This window comes from Alosa pseudoharengus, unplaced genomic scaffold (genome assembly GCF_046254945.1).
Source record: "Alosa pseudoharengus isolate Yale_2024_CS ecotype anadromous, Long Island Sound unplaced genomic scaffold, YU_APseudo_1.1 YU_APseudo_1.1_scf_9, whole genome shotgun sequence".
In the NCBI taxonomy this organism is placed as follows: domain Eukaryota; kingdom Metazoa; phylum Chordata; class Actinopteri; order Clupeiformes; family Clupeidae; genus Alosa; species Alosa pseudoharengus.
Genome location: NW_027468881.1, coordinates 2,434,598 through 2,449,925, shown reverse-complemented (window position 1 = coordinate 2,449,925; position 15,328 = coordinate 2,434,598). Strand labels below are relative to the sequence as shown.

Sequence of the window (15,328 nt, the reverse complement as noted above, 5' to 3'; positions counted from 1 at the left end):
CATTTGTTACTAACAGGCCCGGGGTGGGTAATCGGGAGAATCGGGAGAATTCCCGGTGGGCCGCTTCACTTTTGGGCCGGTCGAGGAAAAAAATATTGACATTTGTCATGTTAGTCTAACTTCTCAAAAAGTAGGCTACACATTCCGCATTCATTGCATGGCACCGTTGCCTCTGCATGGGTTGTAGCCTACCATGTGAGGGAGTTTTCCCCTCCCAAAAAGAGTTGGTTGGGTCCATATAGCCCGTCTTTTCCAAAAACTTTTCTCAGATACGGATAGCCGGGCCGGCCCTACAGTAGCCATAAGCGTCAGGAAGGATGGATGGTAGAAAGAGGCCAGGAGGGACTGAAACGGCCAGGTAGATGCTGCTAAATGTGCCAAGCTTCTAGATTAGGCCTACAGACAAAAGTGGCAACTGGTAAAGAGAGATAGCCTATAGGCAATGATTATTAGCAGTTATTGGCCTAATATTGGACGTTTGTAGCGTTGTCAAGCTATTTGCAAGCAACATATTACATTTCTTAAAATATTAGCCTTTTGTATCCGATTCATAGACTTTGCAGTATGCAAATATTAATAACAAAACTGAAGTTTGATCTGTGTAGGCCTATGCGGTAAAAATTGTAGCCTCTGAGCAGCAGATCAACCAGTCGACCACTGAAAATGATGAGCCCGAAATTAGTGAAAGAGCAAAATAGTTATGCTACATGATGAACCTATATGCCTTGTTTGCTTAGAAGAGGGTGTATTAAAGAAGTAGGCTAAATCACCAAACAACAATATAGCCTACCCATGCAAAAACATGTAGCCTAAACATTAGTTCAATATGCCTCTTTGTGGAAGCGTGGGATAGGCTACATTTCAAAGGCTTTCTTTCTTTCTGTCTGTTTTTGTTAAAGGAACCATATGTAAGAAATGTATTTCAATTAATCATAAAATGGCCCTGATATGTCACTAGACATTAAGAAATCATGTTAATTTAAAATACTTATATCACTGACAACTGTAGTCCGGCCAGGATATTGCCATTTAAAAAGTGAAGTTGCAGCCCTCAACTGATGTTGATGTTGTGTTTTGTCATGTCATGTTGTGTTTTGGCCTGATGCGCCACCCTCTACCTATCTACTAATCACAAAGTCAGTAGTGTTTTGGCATCCGGGTTGGCAACCTCGAGTCAGGAGGGAGGAGGAGGGGATACACCGCTCTACAGTCATTTGAAAGTGATTGCAGTACCAGTTTTGGCCAAAATCTTACATATGGTTCCTTTAACTTGTGGAATAGTGGAATATTTGTTGTTAACTTCTCAGTTGAAGTGAATTATTATATAACCTTTACACATTTGTTGAACCATGGTACTAATAAAAACTACAGGATAGTAAGAGCTGAAATGTTGCTTCATTTATCCAATTTCCACCACTATGGAAAACGTGGGCCTGTCTTGGGCCTGAAACTCCCGGGCTGAAAAGTGGCCCCACTCCGGCCCTGGTTACTAAAAATGTGAACATGCACGTTGCACTGCTGTGTGGTGGGTTACACTGCGTAAAGTAGGCTAGCCTATAATGTGAATGACTTGTTATTTTATTAAGGATTTCTTTCTTTTTGCAAAAAATAAAGTACAATAGGCATTAATTAGTAGGCTAAATAGCAGCATGTTGAAATTATGTGCCAAATTGCGTTTTTTATTACAATGATAAAATTGTAGGCTACAGGCCGATGTGCGTTTTATTTGGAGACTTTTGCGAGACAGAGACTGAGTTTGCTGCTGATATTCTGGGGATAGGCTACAACATAGCCAATGTAGGACTTTAGCCTTTTAATATATTTGCTGCATTGGATCAGTCTTTCTAGAACAGGCAAGAGCTTTCCAGCCTCACGTCAGCAGCACCCCATCACCCATATACATTAAAACAACCAGTGGATGGCGGGCGGGTTCGGTTTTGAAAATTGGTCAAAAAACGTTGGTGCGGATGGATGATAAGTTTTGCTATGCGGTTACGGTTGAAATAATAGCCCATCCGCGCATCTCTACCGCGGATCATTAGTGGGGTGTAACTGTAGTTCTGCTGCTGCCTTCTGTAATCCACTACCATTTCCTTGGTTTTATTGATATTCAGTGTCAAGCTGTTAGATTGACACCACTGTGCCACCTCATCAACCTGATCCAAGTAGAGCTGTTCATTGTTGTTACTAATCAGGCCCAAGATCACTGTGTCATCTGCAAACTTGATGATTGAGGTATGACTACTGTTGGCTTTGCAGTCATGTGTGTAGATGTTGTACAGCAGTGGACTGAAAACACAGCCTTGGGGAGCACCAGTGCTGATGGTTAATGAGTCAGATGTCAGACCCCCCCACTCTAGCCACTTGTGAACGGTTGGTGAGGAAGCAAATATCCAGTGACACAGGGTGGTGACCAAGGTGAGAGGTACTATCGTGTTGAATGCTGAAGTCAATGAACAGCATCCTCACATAATTCCCATTCCCCTCCTCCAGGTGAGTTAAGGTGGTGTGCATGAGGTTTGAGATGGCATCCTCTGTATACCTGTTGGCTCTGTAAGCAAATTGGAGGGGGTCGAAGGAGGCAGGGAGGGATGAGCAGATAATTTTTTCACAAGCTTCTCAAAACACTTCATCACTGTAGACGTCAGGGCTACTGGGCGGTAGTCATTCAGACATGATGGACTTTTGTTTTTCGGTACTGGAACAATAACAGACTGCTTGAGGCAAGTAGGAACTCTCTTGAGCCAATGATGTGTTAAAGATATAAGTGAACACAGGAGCTAACTGAGCAGCGCAGGATTTCAAAACCCTGTTAGAAATTCCATCCGTTCCAGCAGCTTTTCTACAATTAACCCTCCTAAAGGCATTGCTCACATCGACCTCAGAGACACAGAAAGGTGCATCCTCATTTGCTTCACATGCTGCAGCTAGTGCAAGATAGTCTGTGTTTTTCATGTCAAAGCGAGCATAAAAAGCATTAAGTTCATCAGGGAGGGCTTTACTCACATTCATGATAGGAGGGGACTTTCTTTTAAAGCCAGTGATGGTTCGGAGTCCTTTCCACACTCGTGCTGGATTACCCTCCAAGAAATCAGCTTCAACTCTGTCTCTATAGCGCCGCTTAGCATCTTTAATAGCTCTACGTAAACTATAAGATGCTGCTTTGTAATCCGTCATATCCCCTGAAATAAGCCCAGCATTATAAGTCATGGTGCGTGTCTTTAATGCCGTTCTGACTTCTCTATCCACCCATGGCTTCTGGTTAGGGAAGCTTCGGATCTTTACAGTTGGGATGATGGAATCAGTTAGCATATTGATGTAACTCTAGCTTGCGTTTTAAAACTCCTTCATCCCCTTTTCTATCCAAGTACTGAATGCACACAACAGGAAAATATAGTTTTGTCCATTTAGTATGTGATCCTGTCTGCAATCAAATTGAAATTTGAAATAAATTGAACTTGAAATTGAACATTAGGCCTAAATCCAGTCATAAGTGGCAATAGACCTGTTTGACGATACAACATTCATTTCTTTTGATTTCATTACAACAGACTGAGCTTGAGCTTATTATACAGAAAAGATGCATTAAAATGTAGCCTAGGCCAGTGTTTCTCAACCTCTTTTCAGTCACGGCACCCTTTACATGAATGAAAAATCTTAAGGCACCCCAAAATTTTGAACATTTTTTTATGTAGGCCTAGATTATCATAGGGAATACACACACTGTTTCTGAAGACCAACAAATGTATACGCATGTAGCGTAGTACAACTCTTACACACACACACACACCCACAAACACACACACACACACACACACACACACAAGTGTGTGTGACTTGGGCCTGGGACGATGCACAATAACCGCTCTGTTCTCGCAGGAATGGATGAGTATTTTTGCTTTCAGAATCACAATCAGTTTTTATTGGCCAAGTATACTTACATATAGAAGGAATTTGACTTCGGCAGGTGTTGAACAAATAGTAGTACAAATAGGCATGTAGTAGTAAAACATTCAATAGACAATAGTAATAAAGACACATACTGAAAACAGTGACACCCCCCCCCCCCCACAACAAATTTTCCAATAATGATATTCACTTAAGTTAAGCCACTTAAATCGCTATACTATGCTATACTATGCAATGCAATGAGTTTTCATCATATTTTCGACGTTTGGCTTTGTTGCCCATATCAGGCTCAGGCCGTGCAGCGATTGTGACAAATCTGTCCATTTTAAGTTAGCTATTGGAATGTCACATATTACCAACCGTCACGTATGTTCAACCTCTTACGTGTATGTGTCACTTAAAATTACATCTTACCGGGACTCGAAGAGCTGTAAACAGTGCTGTAAGGCCACGTGTACAAATCCGCTTGGAGCTTCAGTGGAATTTTGATTTGCCGACGAGAACTTGCAGCTAGCTCGGCTGGCGGCACTGTTGCTAAGTTAGGCCTACATTATGAAGTTTGGCACAATATTCTCACACAGGATGGGGATCAATAATACTTTCCACTATCCCAAAGATTTAGTATACATCTCTTCCATGATTTATTTCGATTTTATAATGTTTATAATAAACGTTTTTCCTTCTTTTTTGAATCCGCGCCTCTCCTCATTATTTGGCGCCCCCCAGGGGAGGCGCGCCTCACAGATGGGAACCTCTGGTCTAGCCTACTAGTGATAAAGGCATGGATTAATTTCTCTGCATCTTGTTGAGTTAAAAAAGGCCGCACTTTGGCAATGTTTCTCAGGTGGAAATAAGCTGTCTGGGTAACTTAACTAATATGGGGCTAGAAGCTTAAATCTGTATCTAAGATGACACCTAGCCCTGTTACTTTTGATTTGACCTGGTGTGCTTGGTTCCCAAGATTACTAAGAACGGCGTCTCACTTTGATTTTGGTCCAAACAAAAGTACCTCTGTTTTATCGTAATTTAGCTTTGAATTTTTTTCGCTCATCCACTGATTAATGGAGGCTAAGCATCTGATAAAGGAGCAGAGGCCATCTGGGTTTGTTGGCTCCACAGAAATATATAGTTGGGTATTGTCTGCATAGCTGTGGAAGTTTACATTATGCTGACTTATGATGTTTCTTAATAGAAGCATATATAGGGAAAAAAGCAGAGGACCAAGAAAGCTCCCTTGGGCTAGCCTGGCGGGCCATCCTATATCATTGACATGTATAGTCTGGCATCGAATCATTCACCTCGCTTAATCCAAGGGGCGGGCAGAGAATTGTCTTTCAAACTGCCTAGGCATGCAATAGGCCAGCGCTACGACCATATCCGTATCCGGTCGGCAAAACGGCAAATACATCCTTCTTCGAAAGGAATGACTTAAGTGCATTGTGTTGATCTACTTTCAAAGAAAAGCACAAGTCCAACTCCTCCAAAGTTGACGCCAACGCCGATTCAAACAACCGCTCTTCGTTTGCCATAGCCACCTTCCTTGTTGTTCACCGTCGCAGGATGTCGTTATCCTGTTAAGCCTGCCTTAAGACTCTCTAACGAAATAGAGCGATGTGATTGGCCGTCATCCACGGTGTTAAGCCAATAGAAATTCCTATGGTTCGATACTAGACGTACAAGCTGAGCAAATTAATTTGCCGCCGCTAGGGTGCGTCTAGATTTCTAGGCTACCCTTGGGCCACACCGAAGGGCAAATCATATTTTACAGACACATGATCCCCTAGACCAGGGGTCTCCAACCTTTTTGGGAATGAGGGCTACCTGAAGGACCCGAAATCATAATGGAGGGCTATTAATTTGAAACAAACAGACCCTCGCCCCCTTTTTGCGAGGGTAATCCTCCTAAATAATAGACCTATGTGATTTTTACATTTAAATTATCCATATTATGTAGGCCTATAAGCCTTTATATATTAAGCAACTGTATTTTCATCTGATTCTTCAATACTTCAATATCAACACTAACAACATTTGTGTTCAGTTTGTTCATTTCAAAGTTTGCATGGGGAATCTGATCTGATTGTTTTAAACAAAAAAAGCAATCTTTTTGTGCAATTAATAATTTAGGTTACAATTTTTAGCATTACCCAAAATTAAGAATTCAGGGGCTGTTTAAGTTATGATTTCAGTGGACAATTCGGTTTTAACATTTCAATAGCTTTAACCAACACCAATCTTACTTATGAAGACACCTTTTACAGTTATTGCACATCTGAAATCTCTCCATGATCTGAAAAAAAAGGTTTTGTTTTTCGCCAGGTAATGCACAGTCCTATTCCCTCTTCTTCAGTGGGCTGCTCCAGCCCCACGTGCTGCTTATGACCCTTGTACTGACAGTGTTGGGAAGAATACTTTTAAAATGTAATCAGTTACAGAATACAGAATACATGCCCTAAAATGTAATTTGTAACGTATTCCGTTACATTACTCCATCTAAGTACCGTATTCTAAATACTTGGATTACATAAGCGCTGTTTTACATTTTATCAAGTGTGAATCAAGCTGCTATTTCAGTTTGTAAGACCAACAGGCGATGTCAGCAAAAACCCCACAACTTAACTTTATAGGATAAACTGAAACATTATGCATTTTGTTAATGCACAAGATCATCTCACAGAAATATTAAAATTTCAGTTCAAAAAGCCCAGAAATTAATATGAGAAGGATTCTAAAATTAACCCCTTAAAATGGCCAAAGTAACTGTATTCTGAATACCACTCATTGAAAATGTAACTGTAACTAAATACAGTTTCTCATATTTTGTATTCTGAATACGTAATCCCGAATACATGTATTCAGTTACTTCCAAACACTGTGTACTGATCCTGCCCCTTGTGCCGCTCCTGACCCTCGCACTGCTTCTGCCCCTTGGTCCACTCCAGTCTCTCATGCTGGTCCTGCCCCTCACACTGCTTCTGCCCCTTGGTCCAGTCCAGTCTCTCGTGCTGCTCCGGAACCTTGGTTTGCTTCTGGCCCTCGGTCCGCTCCAGTCTCTTGTGCTGCTCATCTTTGTCTAACTTGCCTGTGCTTTTCTCCTTCTGTTTCTCTGGCTTCTCTCCAGTATCCTGGTTTCTCTCCCTGTCTTCTCCACCTGTGTCCAGTTCCCCCCTGTTATCTTTGGTTGGAAAAAACTTGGCTATGCCCAACCTTTTCATTTCTCATCCTAATCTGACCTGCAGTTTGTCAAACATAAAAATAGCATGTTGGTTAAAATCATGTCAATTGCAACTCATCTATCCTTAGTAAATGAAACAGAAAAAGTTGGGACGTGTGTAAAATGCAAATAAAAACAGAATGTGATAAAATACAAGTCTCGTAAACCCATATTTAGCAGCAAAAAAGACAGACAATATATCAAATGTTGAAAATGAAAATTTGGACTATTTCATGGAAAATATATATTAATTTTGAATTTGATGCCAGTAGGGATGTAACGATTACCGGTATAATGATAAACAGTGATAAAAATGTTGACGATAACAATTACCGTTTTCTTTTGAAATATCATAATTATCACGGTTGATTACCACGGTGTTGAAACCGTTTGTTTAATCCTTCCCGAGCCTGCTTTTGACATACAGTAGGCCTGGTACAATGAAGCAAAATTGGTACCCTACTGATTCTGTTGTCTAATTGATGGTTTTAACTGATAGTTGGATTAGGCTACAACTGATTTTAAAAGGCGGAACATTTTCACCACAAAACTTGCACTGTAGCCACTCTGCGTCTTTTTATGTTCGCGTCCACATTAAATCCATTCCACTCACGTTATCAGAAGAACACAGTAGCCTAAAGTTTTATTTCGAACACTTAATTTGGTCTCACTCAGGGTAGGAATTTCACAGCGGCCACGTCGTTGCCCCTTGCGTTGGCCGTGATGTCCCTTTGAAAATCAGAGGTTTACAGGCCACGGTGGTCTTGGTGCCCTTCTTTCAATATTCTGCTTTGCGTCCTACTAATAGCGATTTTTATTTAGCCTATGGCCTGTCAAAATGTTCACAGCGCAAATTAATTTAGTCTTTTACGCAGTGGAGAAAGTGACAGCGCAAGAAAGAAAGTGCGTTCACCCATTCTTATCAGTTGAACTACTCGTGAAGTAGCCTACTCATCACAGACATCACACGTATCACATGAAAGAGCTTTTCCTCAGCTTTTAAACGATGTTAGCCGCGAATTGCTGTGGTGAACGGTTCGCGAGAAAAGTAAATAATATAATTAAATTTAATCATAAATTCTACTGAAGGTTTTGCGTCCATCTCCCTACCCATCCCTCTCGGTGCAATACTTCACGAACCTTTCGTTTAATACATGACAAACCATATATCAGAATAAACAGCAGACCTTACCGAACACAAAGATGTAAAGCAGTCCCCTGTACAGTTAGCCGTTCCAGAGTAATCCAGTTTTGAATTTGCAGTAAATTTCGACATGCATGGATGTCTCCAAATTTGGGCTTTAGGTTTTACAATGTGTTTAAATTGTTCCACATGATTTCATAACAGGCCAAATACAAAATAAATGTTACAAATATCGCCTAGATATTGGTAAATCAGAGGACAGCTGACTAAGAGTTTGTGAAAGTAGATCACAAAATGCTAAGCATGCATCTAGGCTATTTGAGTTTCTTAAAGCTGAACTGTGCTTAAATTGTTCAATACATGATTTCATAACAGGCCAAATATAAAATAAATGTTAAATATACCTACAGTAGATATCTGTAAATATTAGATGATCAGATGATTTGCAGTTATATGTCATGTTTCATGTTTTTGTAATGTTTCATACAGTGATGCAGGTCTACTGCAGTGAATAGGCTATACAACTTTGATCATTAGTTAACTTTGGCCTTGGTGCCCTAACATGTGTCCTTTGTGCCCTCCACCAAATATGCCCAACTGAAGGCCAAGTGGCCTAGCCCCCAGAATGGTGAAATTCCAAGCCTGGTCTCACTCATTGGATCCAAATAACAGTAATAGCAACCTCCAAGTAATGTTAGGGCAAGTTAAGCTATAAGCACATAGCCAATTAAACATGAACGGGACACTTTTTGAAACTATTTCAGCTTGTGTAGGCCTATAAGTGCTTTCTGAACATATTGAACACACGTTTAAAAATACCGTGATAATACCGAAAACCGTGATCATTTTGGTCACTATAACCGTGAGGTTAAATTTTCATACCGTTACATCCCTAGATGCCAGCAACATGTTTCAAAAAAAGTTGGGACTGGAGCATGTTTACCACTTTGCTGCTTCACCTCTTCATTTAACAAAATTCTGTAAATGTTTAGGAACTGAGACCATTTGCTACAGTTTTGAGAATGGAATGTTGTCCTATTACTCCCTGATATAAGATTTCAGTTGCTCAACATTATGGGATATTCTTAGTCATGTTTTTCATTCCATTATGCACATAATTTGACAAATCTGGACAGCAGGCAGGCCATCTTAGCACCTGGACTCTTCCTCTATGGAGAAATACTATTTAAATATGTGCAGAATTCATCTTGGCATTGTTTTCCTGAAATATTCAAGGTCTTTCCTGGAAAATACATTGCCTGGATGGCAGTATATGTTGCTCTAATCCTGTATACTGTATGTAGCTGACAGGTCCCTCACCATTCTCCCTTCCTTCCTTCACACCAATTATTCGCAAATTGCAGCAACGTGATCTATTTTCAAAGTCTCCCAGAATTCAGGCCTATTTCTGTCCACAGGGTGTAATTTTTGTGTGACTTTTTTAATGGTTGCTCCTACTCATGATTTTGACACATTTTATTGGTGTTTTGTGGTACAATATCTGTGTTTTGGTGTTCGCAACCAGAGTTTTCACATGTTGTGCCATATCCCAAACATTATTTATCAAAAATGAATTACAAAAATCATGGGTAACACTTTATAATAACTACACACAATTCATCATTTATTAAGCCTTTGTTACTTATTAGTTAATGGTTTGTTCATCATTAGTTTCTTGTTCATACATAATTTATCATCAGTAAAGCATTTGTTCACACAATTATAAATGGTTTGTTCATAGTAAATAAGCCTATCCAAAAATATGTTTGTAAGTACATGATTTATACTTAATAAGTAATGAAACAACCACTTATAATGAAATCATTTTGTTATTATAAACCAGTTGCAAACTATTACAAAATGCTTTGATCATCATTTGTAAAGCATTGTTCCTATGTTGATTCTCATAAACAAAGTATTTGTACGCACAATTATAAATGGTTTGTTCATAGTAAATAAGCCTATATCTAAAATATGTTTATGAATTATTGTTAATACTTAATACATTTTGCAATAATATTTTGTTGATGAAGTAATATTTCCATTATTTAACAGTTGTTACATACACATGCACTAATGATTAATTAGGGTGAGGATACATATTTTATAAACCACTTCCTAATACTATAATTCATGATTAACTCAGGAGTTACAAGTGGTTAGTTAATGATATTTTGTGAGCTTATCTAGGACTTTCTATGCCTTGCAACACATTTTCAAATGAGTTGTAAAGATTACATTCACATTCATTCATTTAGCAGACAAGCGACGTAAACATGTCAATTAAATTGAAGGCCATTGACATAACAATGAAAGCTGGGAATCGAACCCCCAACTTTTCAGGCTATTGCATGCTAGTCCTGCTCCTTATCCACTACACCACCTTGGCCCAGACAGAAACCCCTACAACTATGCAAGAGTTTCTGTTTTCTTCTACTACACACTGTTATTAAACATCTGTAAAGTATTATTAAATGCTGTATTCTTCGTTTGTAAAGCATTATTCCTACATTAATTCTCATCTGTAAATCATGTTTACACACAGTTAAAAATGGTTTGTTCATAGAAAACACGCATATCTATATTATATTTTTGAATTGACTGTTGTAATACCACTGGGCAGAGGTAGTGTAGTGGATAGGGAGCTGGGTTAACATGCAGTAATCCATTAAGTTGGGGGTTCAAACCCCGGCGTCCACCAATGTGGCCTTGCCCTTTAATTTCATTGACATGTGTCGCTTTGGGTGAAAGTGTCGGCTAAATTAATAAATGCATGTGTAAACTTTATAACTCATTTGTAAATGTGTTGCAAGGCATAAAAAGTCCTCACTTTAGATGAGCTCACAAAATATCATTAACTAACCACTTGTAACTCCTGAGTTAATTATGAATTATAGTATTAGGAAGTGGTTTATAAAATATGTATCCTCACCCTAACTAATCATTAGTGCATGTGTATGTTACAACTGTTAAATAATGGAAATATTACTTCATCAAAAACATATTATTGCATCATTTATTAAGTATTAACAATAATGTATAAACATATTTTAGATATAGGCTTATTTACTATGAACAAACTATTTATAACTGTGTGAACAAATGCTTTACTGATGATAAATTAGAAATTACTAATGATGAACAAACCATTAACTAATAAGTAACAAAGGCTTAATAAATGATGAATTGTGTGTAGTTATTATAAAGTGTTACCAAATCATGATATGAATTAAATGTAACTGTCCTGAACTAATGAACTGCATGCACACATTAAGCATATATATGCATTTCCTACTTTATTTTGCTTAATGTATACCTGTCCCATGATTTACCAACACACTCTACATAAAGGCACTTTGCTACTGTTTTTTCATCAAAAAAATATGTTTGTTTTTTTTTGCACAAAGTCAGTTCACCTTGGGCTCCTAAATTATAAACATTTAATTGCAATAGATTACAATCAGTGATTTGTCATCACCACAACAAATGTCATTACCAGAACTGCAATGTCATCACCATCACCATGCATATTTTTGCCGATAGATTGATAAATGACAATAAATGACCATTAATTAGATATTTTTGACAATGTTGGACAGTCTAAATTGCCACTGGATTAAAACAGATTTGATATATGCCATTTATTTCAAATTAATTTATATTCCAAGCCAGGGTCGAGCAATAAATCAAAAAATAAGATACTTAAACGACTATAATTCATGTTGTAAGTAAAATTCAACAATTCAAATACGTTCAAGGTAAAATAGACTTCATGTGAAACCATAATTGATCATTGATTGATCATGTCATCTTTAAAATTTAAATATTAGAAGATGTGATTGTAATGACATTTACCTGAAAAATTATAAATTCCCTTATATTATGGTCTCAACTAAGCTCACAAGGTTACTCCTATCAAAATTACTAATAATTTGATGCATACCAATTAGTAAAATTTTGAATTTTATTTTTCAAAATTTCAATAACCCAAATTGACCCAAAATCTGAGAAATAGCCACTTCAAGCTCAAGTGTGCTGACTTAGACTGCTGGTTAGCAGCGTTCTCTATCCGCTCATACTGTTGCTCCAACATTTCAATTCTATTGGCATTGCCCCTGTTAGTTTCCAGCTCTTTCCAAAGTTGGTCTGCCTGTCTCCTAATGTCTGCTGTTCAACCCTCCAATTTCTCGTCTATTTTTGCCAGGAGCTCCTCTTTCAGGGAAGCAATTGCTTCAAGTATCGGTTCTTGCTGTTCTAAAGCCACAGCCGAAGCTGTGTCCTTAATGCTAGCCTGGGAAGAGCTAGCTAAAGTTTGTTTAGCAGGTCCACGATGACCAGTCATAATTGAATTATAGGCTACTATGAATGACAATATGGCAGTAGTTTAAATGACATTAGTCGATCCACATTTAGTCACAGCTTTTGTTGCTATTCTGTGAACTTTAATTAATTCTCAACTCTAGCAAGGAGCACCAGAAAACACGTCCTCCTCACATGGTGCTGCAACCGGAAGTCTTCCCTTTATTTTATAATTATTTATTTTTACTTTTTATTCTATTTTAACCTTTTAAACCCAAATCTCTCTAACCTTTCTCTCTTGAAAACTATCATATGTTCTTGCAGGATTTCGACTCTTATTTCAAGATGCCAAAGAGGTGAGAGAGATTAAGACCAGAATGCTTTCCAACAATACAGATCGCTGGAAATTGCCTTATCGTGAGCTGGAGAAACTCAGACAGGTTTGTTCACTTTTGAAGCACAACTCATCCACACAGGAGGCTCTAGGCAAAGTCTAAGGCCCAGGCTACACTGGGTTCTCAAGGCAAGCGGTCCGTTCATGGAGCGTACTGTAAGCGTAGGTTTAGAGTAGGCTTAGAAGACTGATCTAATTTCTTTGAAGGTACCAACTGCTACCACATTTGGTGTAGCCAGTTCCATTGATTACACTGGAAGCTAATTATTGCAGCAGACGCTCCACAAACGAACGCTTTGGTGATGTGCCCAGTGTAGCCGCCCTGCTAGTGTAAAACACATGGACAAAGACATGGACCAAATTTTTTTTTCTTATTTCTTGGTGAATACACCATAGATATTTGCCCAGCAATGAAAATAATGTTTAGTACCTGCCTTTCATATTAGGGTCCTAATAATAACACTTGGTTAGATTTTATTTTTTGCAGTGTGTTGTCTGTGTCCTTTTGGTAACTAAATATGAGTTTAGGAGATTTGCAGATATAAGTCTCCAAGTCATTATTGTACAACCCCAAATCAGAAAAAGTTGGGCTGTTGTGTAAAATGTGAATAAAAACAGAATGTAATAATCTGCAAATCTCCTAAACTCATATTTAGTTACCAAAAGGACACAGACAACACACTGCAAAAAATAAAATCTAACAAAGTGTTATTGATCTTATATTAAGATCAAACAATCTTAGATTGTTAGATTTTATTAGATAAGCAGTTTTTGCAGTGCATATAAAATGTGGAAAATGACACATTCAACTATTTCATGGAAAATATATGTTCCTTTTCAATTTGATTTGATAACAGCAACACGTTGGGATGGGGGTAACAAAATGCTGGAAAAGCTGGAAAAACAAAAAGAGGAATGTTTCACAACTAATTAGAGTAACTGGCAACATGATTGGGTATGAAAAAGAGCATCCCAGAGATGCAGAGTCTCTTAGAAGTAAAGATGTAGGGGTATTCATCACTCTGTGTAAACCTGTGTGGACTGTGGACAAATGATGAAACAATGTAATTGTAATGCTTTTAATGACATATTTTGGGAGTTAATCATCTACAGTACATAATAGTGGTGTCAACAATAATCGATTCGGCGATGCATTGCAATGCGGGGCATGCACGATTCAGCATCGATGCGGCAACGTGCCATAATCGATTATGTCACTGTTAATTTCCTGGCCTTGAGTGGACAATAAAATTGTGAAGTTTCAATTACTTCTGGGGGCATTTCCGGAGCAACGTTGTAATGACATGCGCAGCCTGTAGCTACATGCTAAGCGCCAGCACTAACTAGCATAACAACAACACTAAAGAATCAAGATGACAGAGGGAGATGAACGCGATAGACGGGTAATTAAAAACGCACCCTTGGAAAGTGTGCGAAAACGCAAGCTTGGAAAGCCGACATCTGGGCACATTTCGGGTTCTACAAAGTTAATGGGAAACTAGACAAGACGTACGCGGTGTGTAAAACCTGCCACACTAAAATCAAGCACGTTGGCAATACAACTAACTTCACGAACCATGTCGATCGTTGGCATCCTGAGTTGGCTATGTTAATGTGTGTGCAGTATGTGCAGGGTAGGAATTTCACGACGACCATGGCCATCGTTGCTCGAGGTGGCCGTGATGCCCCTTTGAAAATCAGAGGTTTACAGGCCACGGTGGCCTTGGTGTCCCCTTCTTTCGATATTCTGTTTTGCGTCCGACTAATAACGATTTTTTTTTAGCATATGGCCTGTCAAAATAAGCATTCACAGCGCAAATTAATTTAGTCTTTTATGCAGTGGAGAAAGTGACTGCAAGAAAGAAAGTGCATCCAAATTCACCCATTCTTCTCAGTTGAACTACTCCCTAACGAGCCTACTCATCACACAGACATCACAAGTAGCCTATCACATCACATGAAAGAGCTTTTTCTCAGCTTTTAAACAATGTTAGCCGTTAATTGCTGTGGTGAACGGTTCATGAGAAAAGTAAATAATATAATTCAATTTAATCATAAACTCTACTGAAGGTTCTGCGCCCATCTCCCTACCCATTCATATCGGTGGGATACTTCACGAACCCTTCGTTCAACACATAACAAACCATATATCAGAATAAACAGCTGACCTTACCGAACAGAAAAGTGTAAAGCAGTCCCCCTGTACAGTTAGCCGTTCCAGAGTAATCTAGTTTTCAATTAGCAGCAAATTTCGACATGCATGGATGTCTCCAAATTTGGGCTTTAAGTTTTACAATGTGTTTAAATTATTAAACTTATTAAAATGCCATATCCAATACCCTGTACCATTCAATTTTATTTTATTTAA

At 38.6% G+C, this 15,328-nt stretch overlaps 1 protein-coding gene across 2 annotated transcripts in view; it reads left to right on the top strand.

The window, feature by feature from the left end:
- The window catches only part of letmd1 (LETM1 domain containing 1), a 78,207-nt gene that overhangs the window by 21,786 nt on the left and 41,093 nt on the right, over positions 1-15,328 (top strand). For both annotated transcript variants that reach the window (XM_076276369.1, XM_076276370.1), the window contains exon 3: positions 12,891-13,006. In XM_076276369.1, coding sequence (XP_076132484.1) covers positions 12,891-13,006 — 116 coding nt within the window. The remainder of the gene's footprint in view (positions 1-12,890; positions 13,007-15,328) is intronic.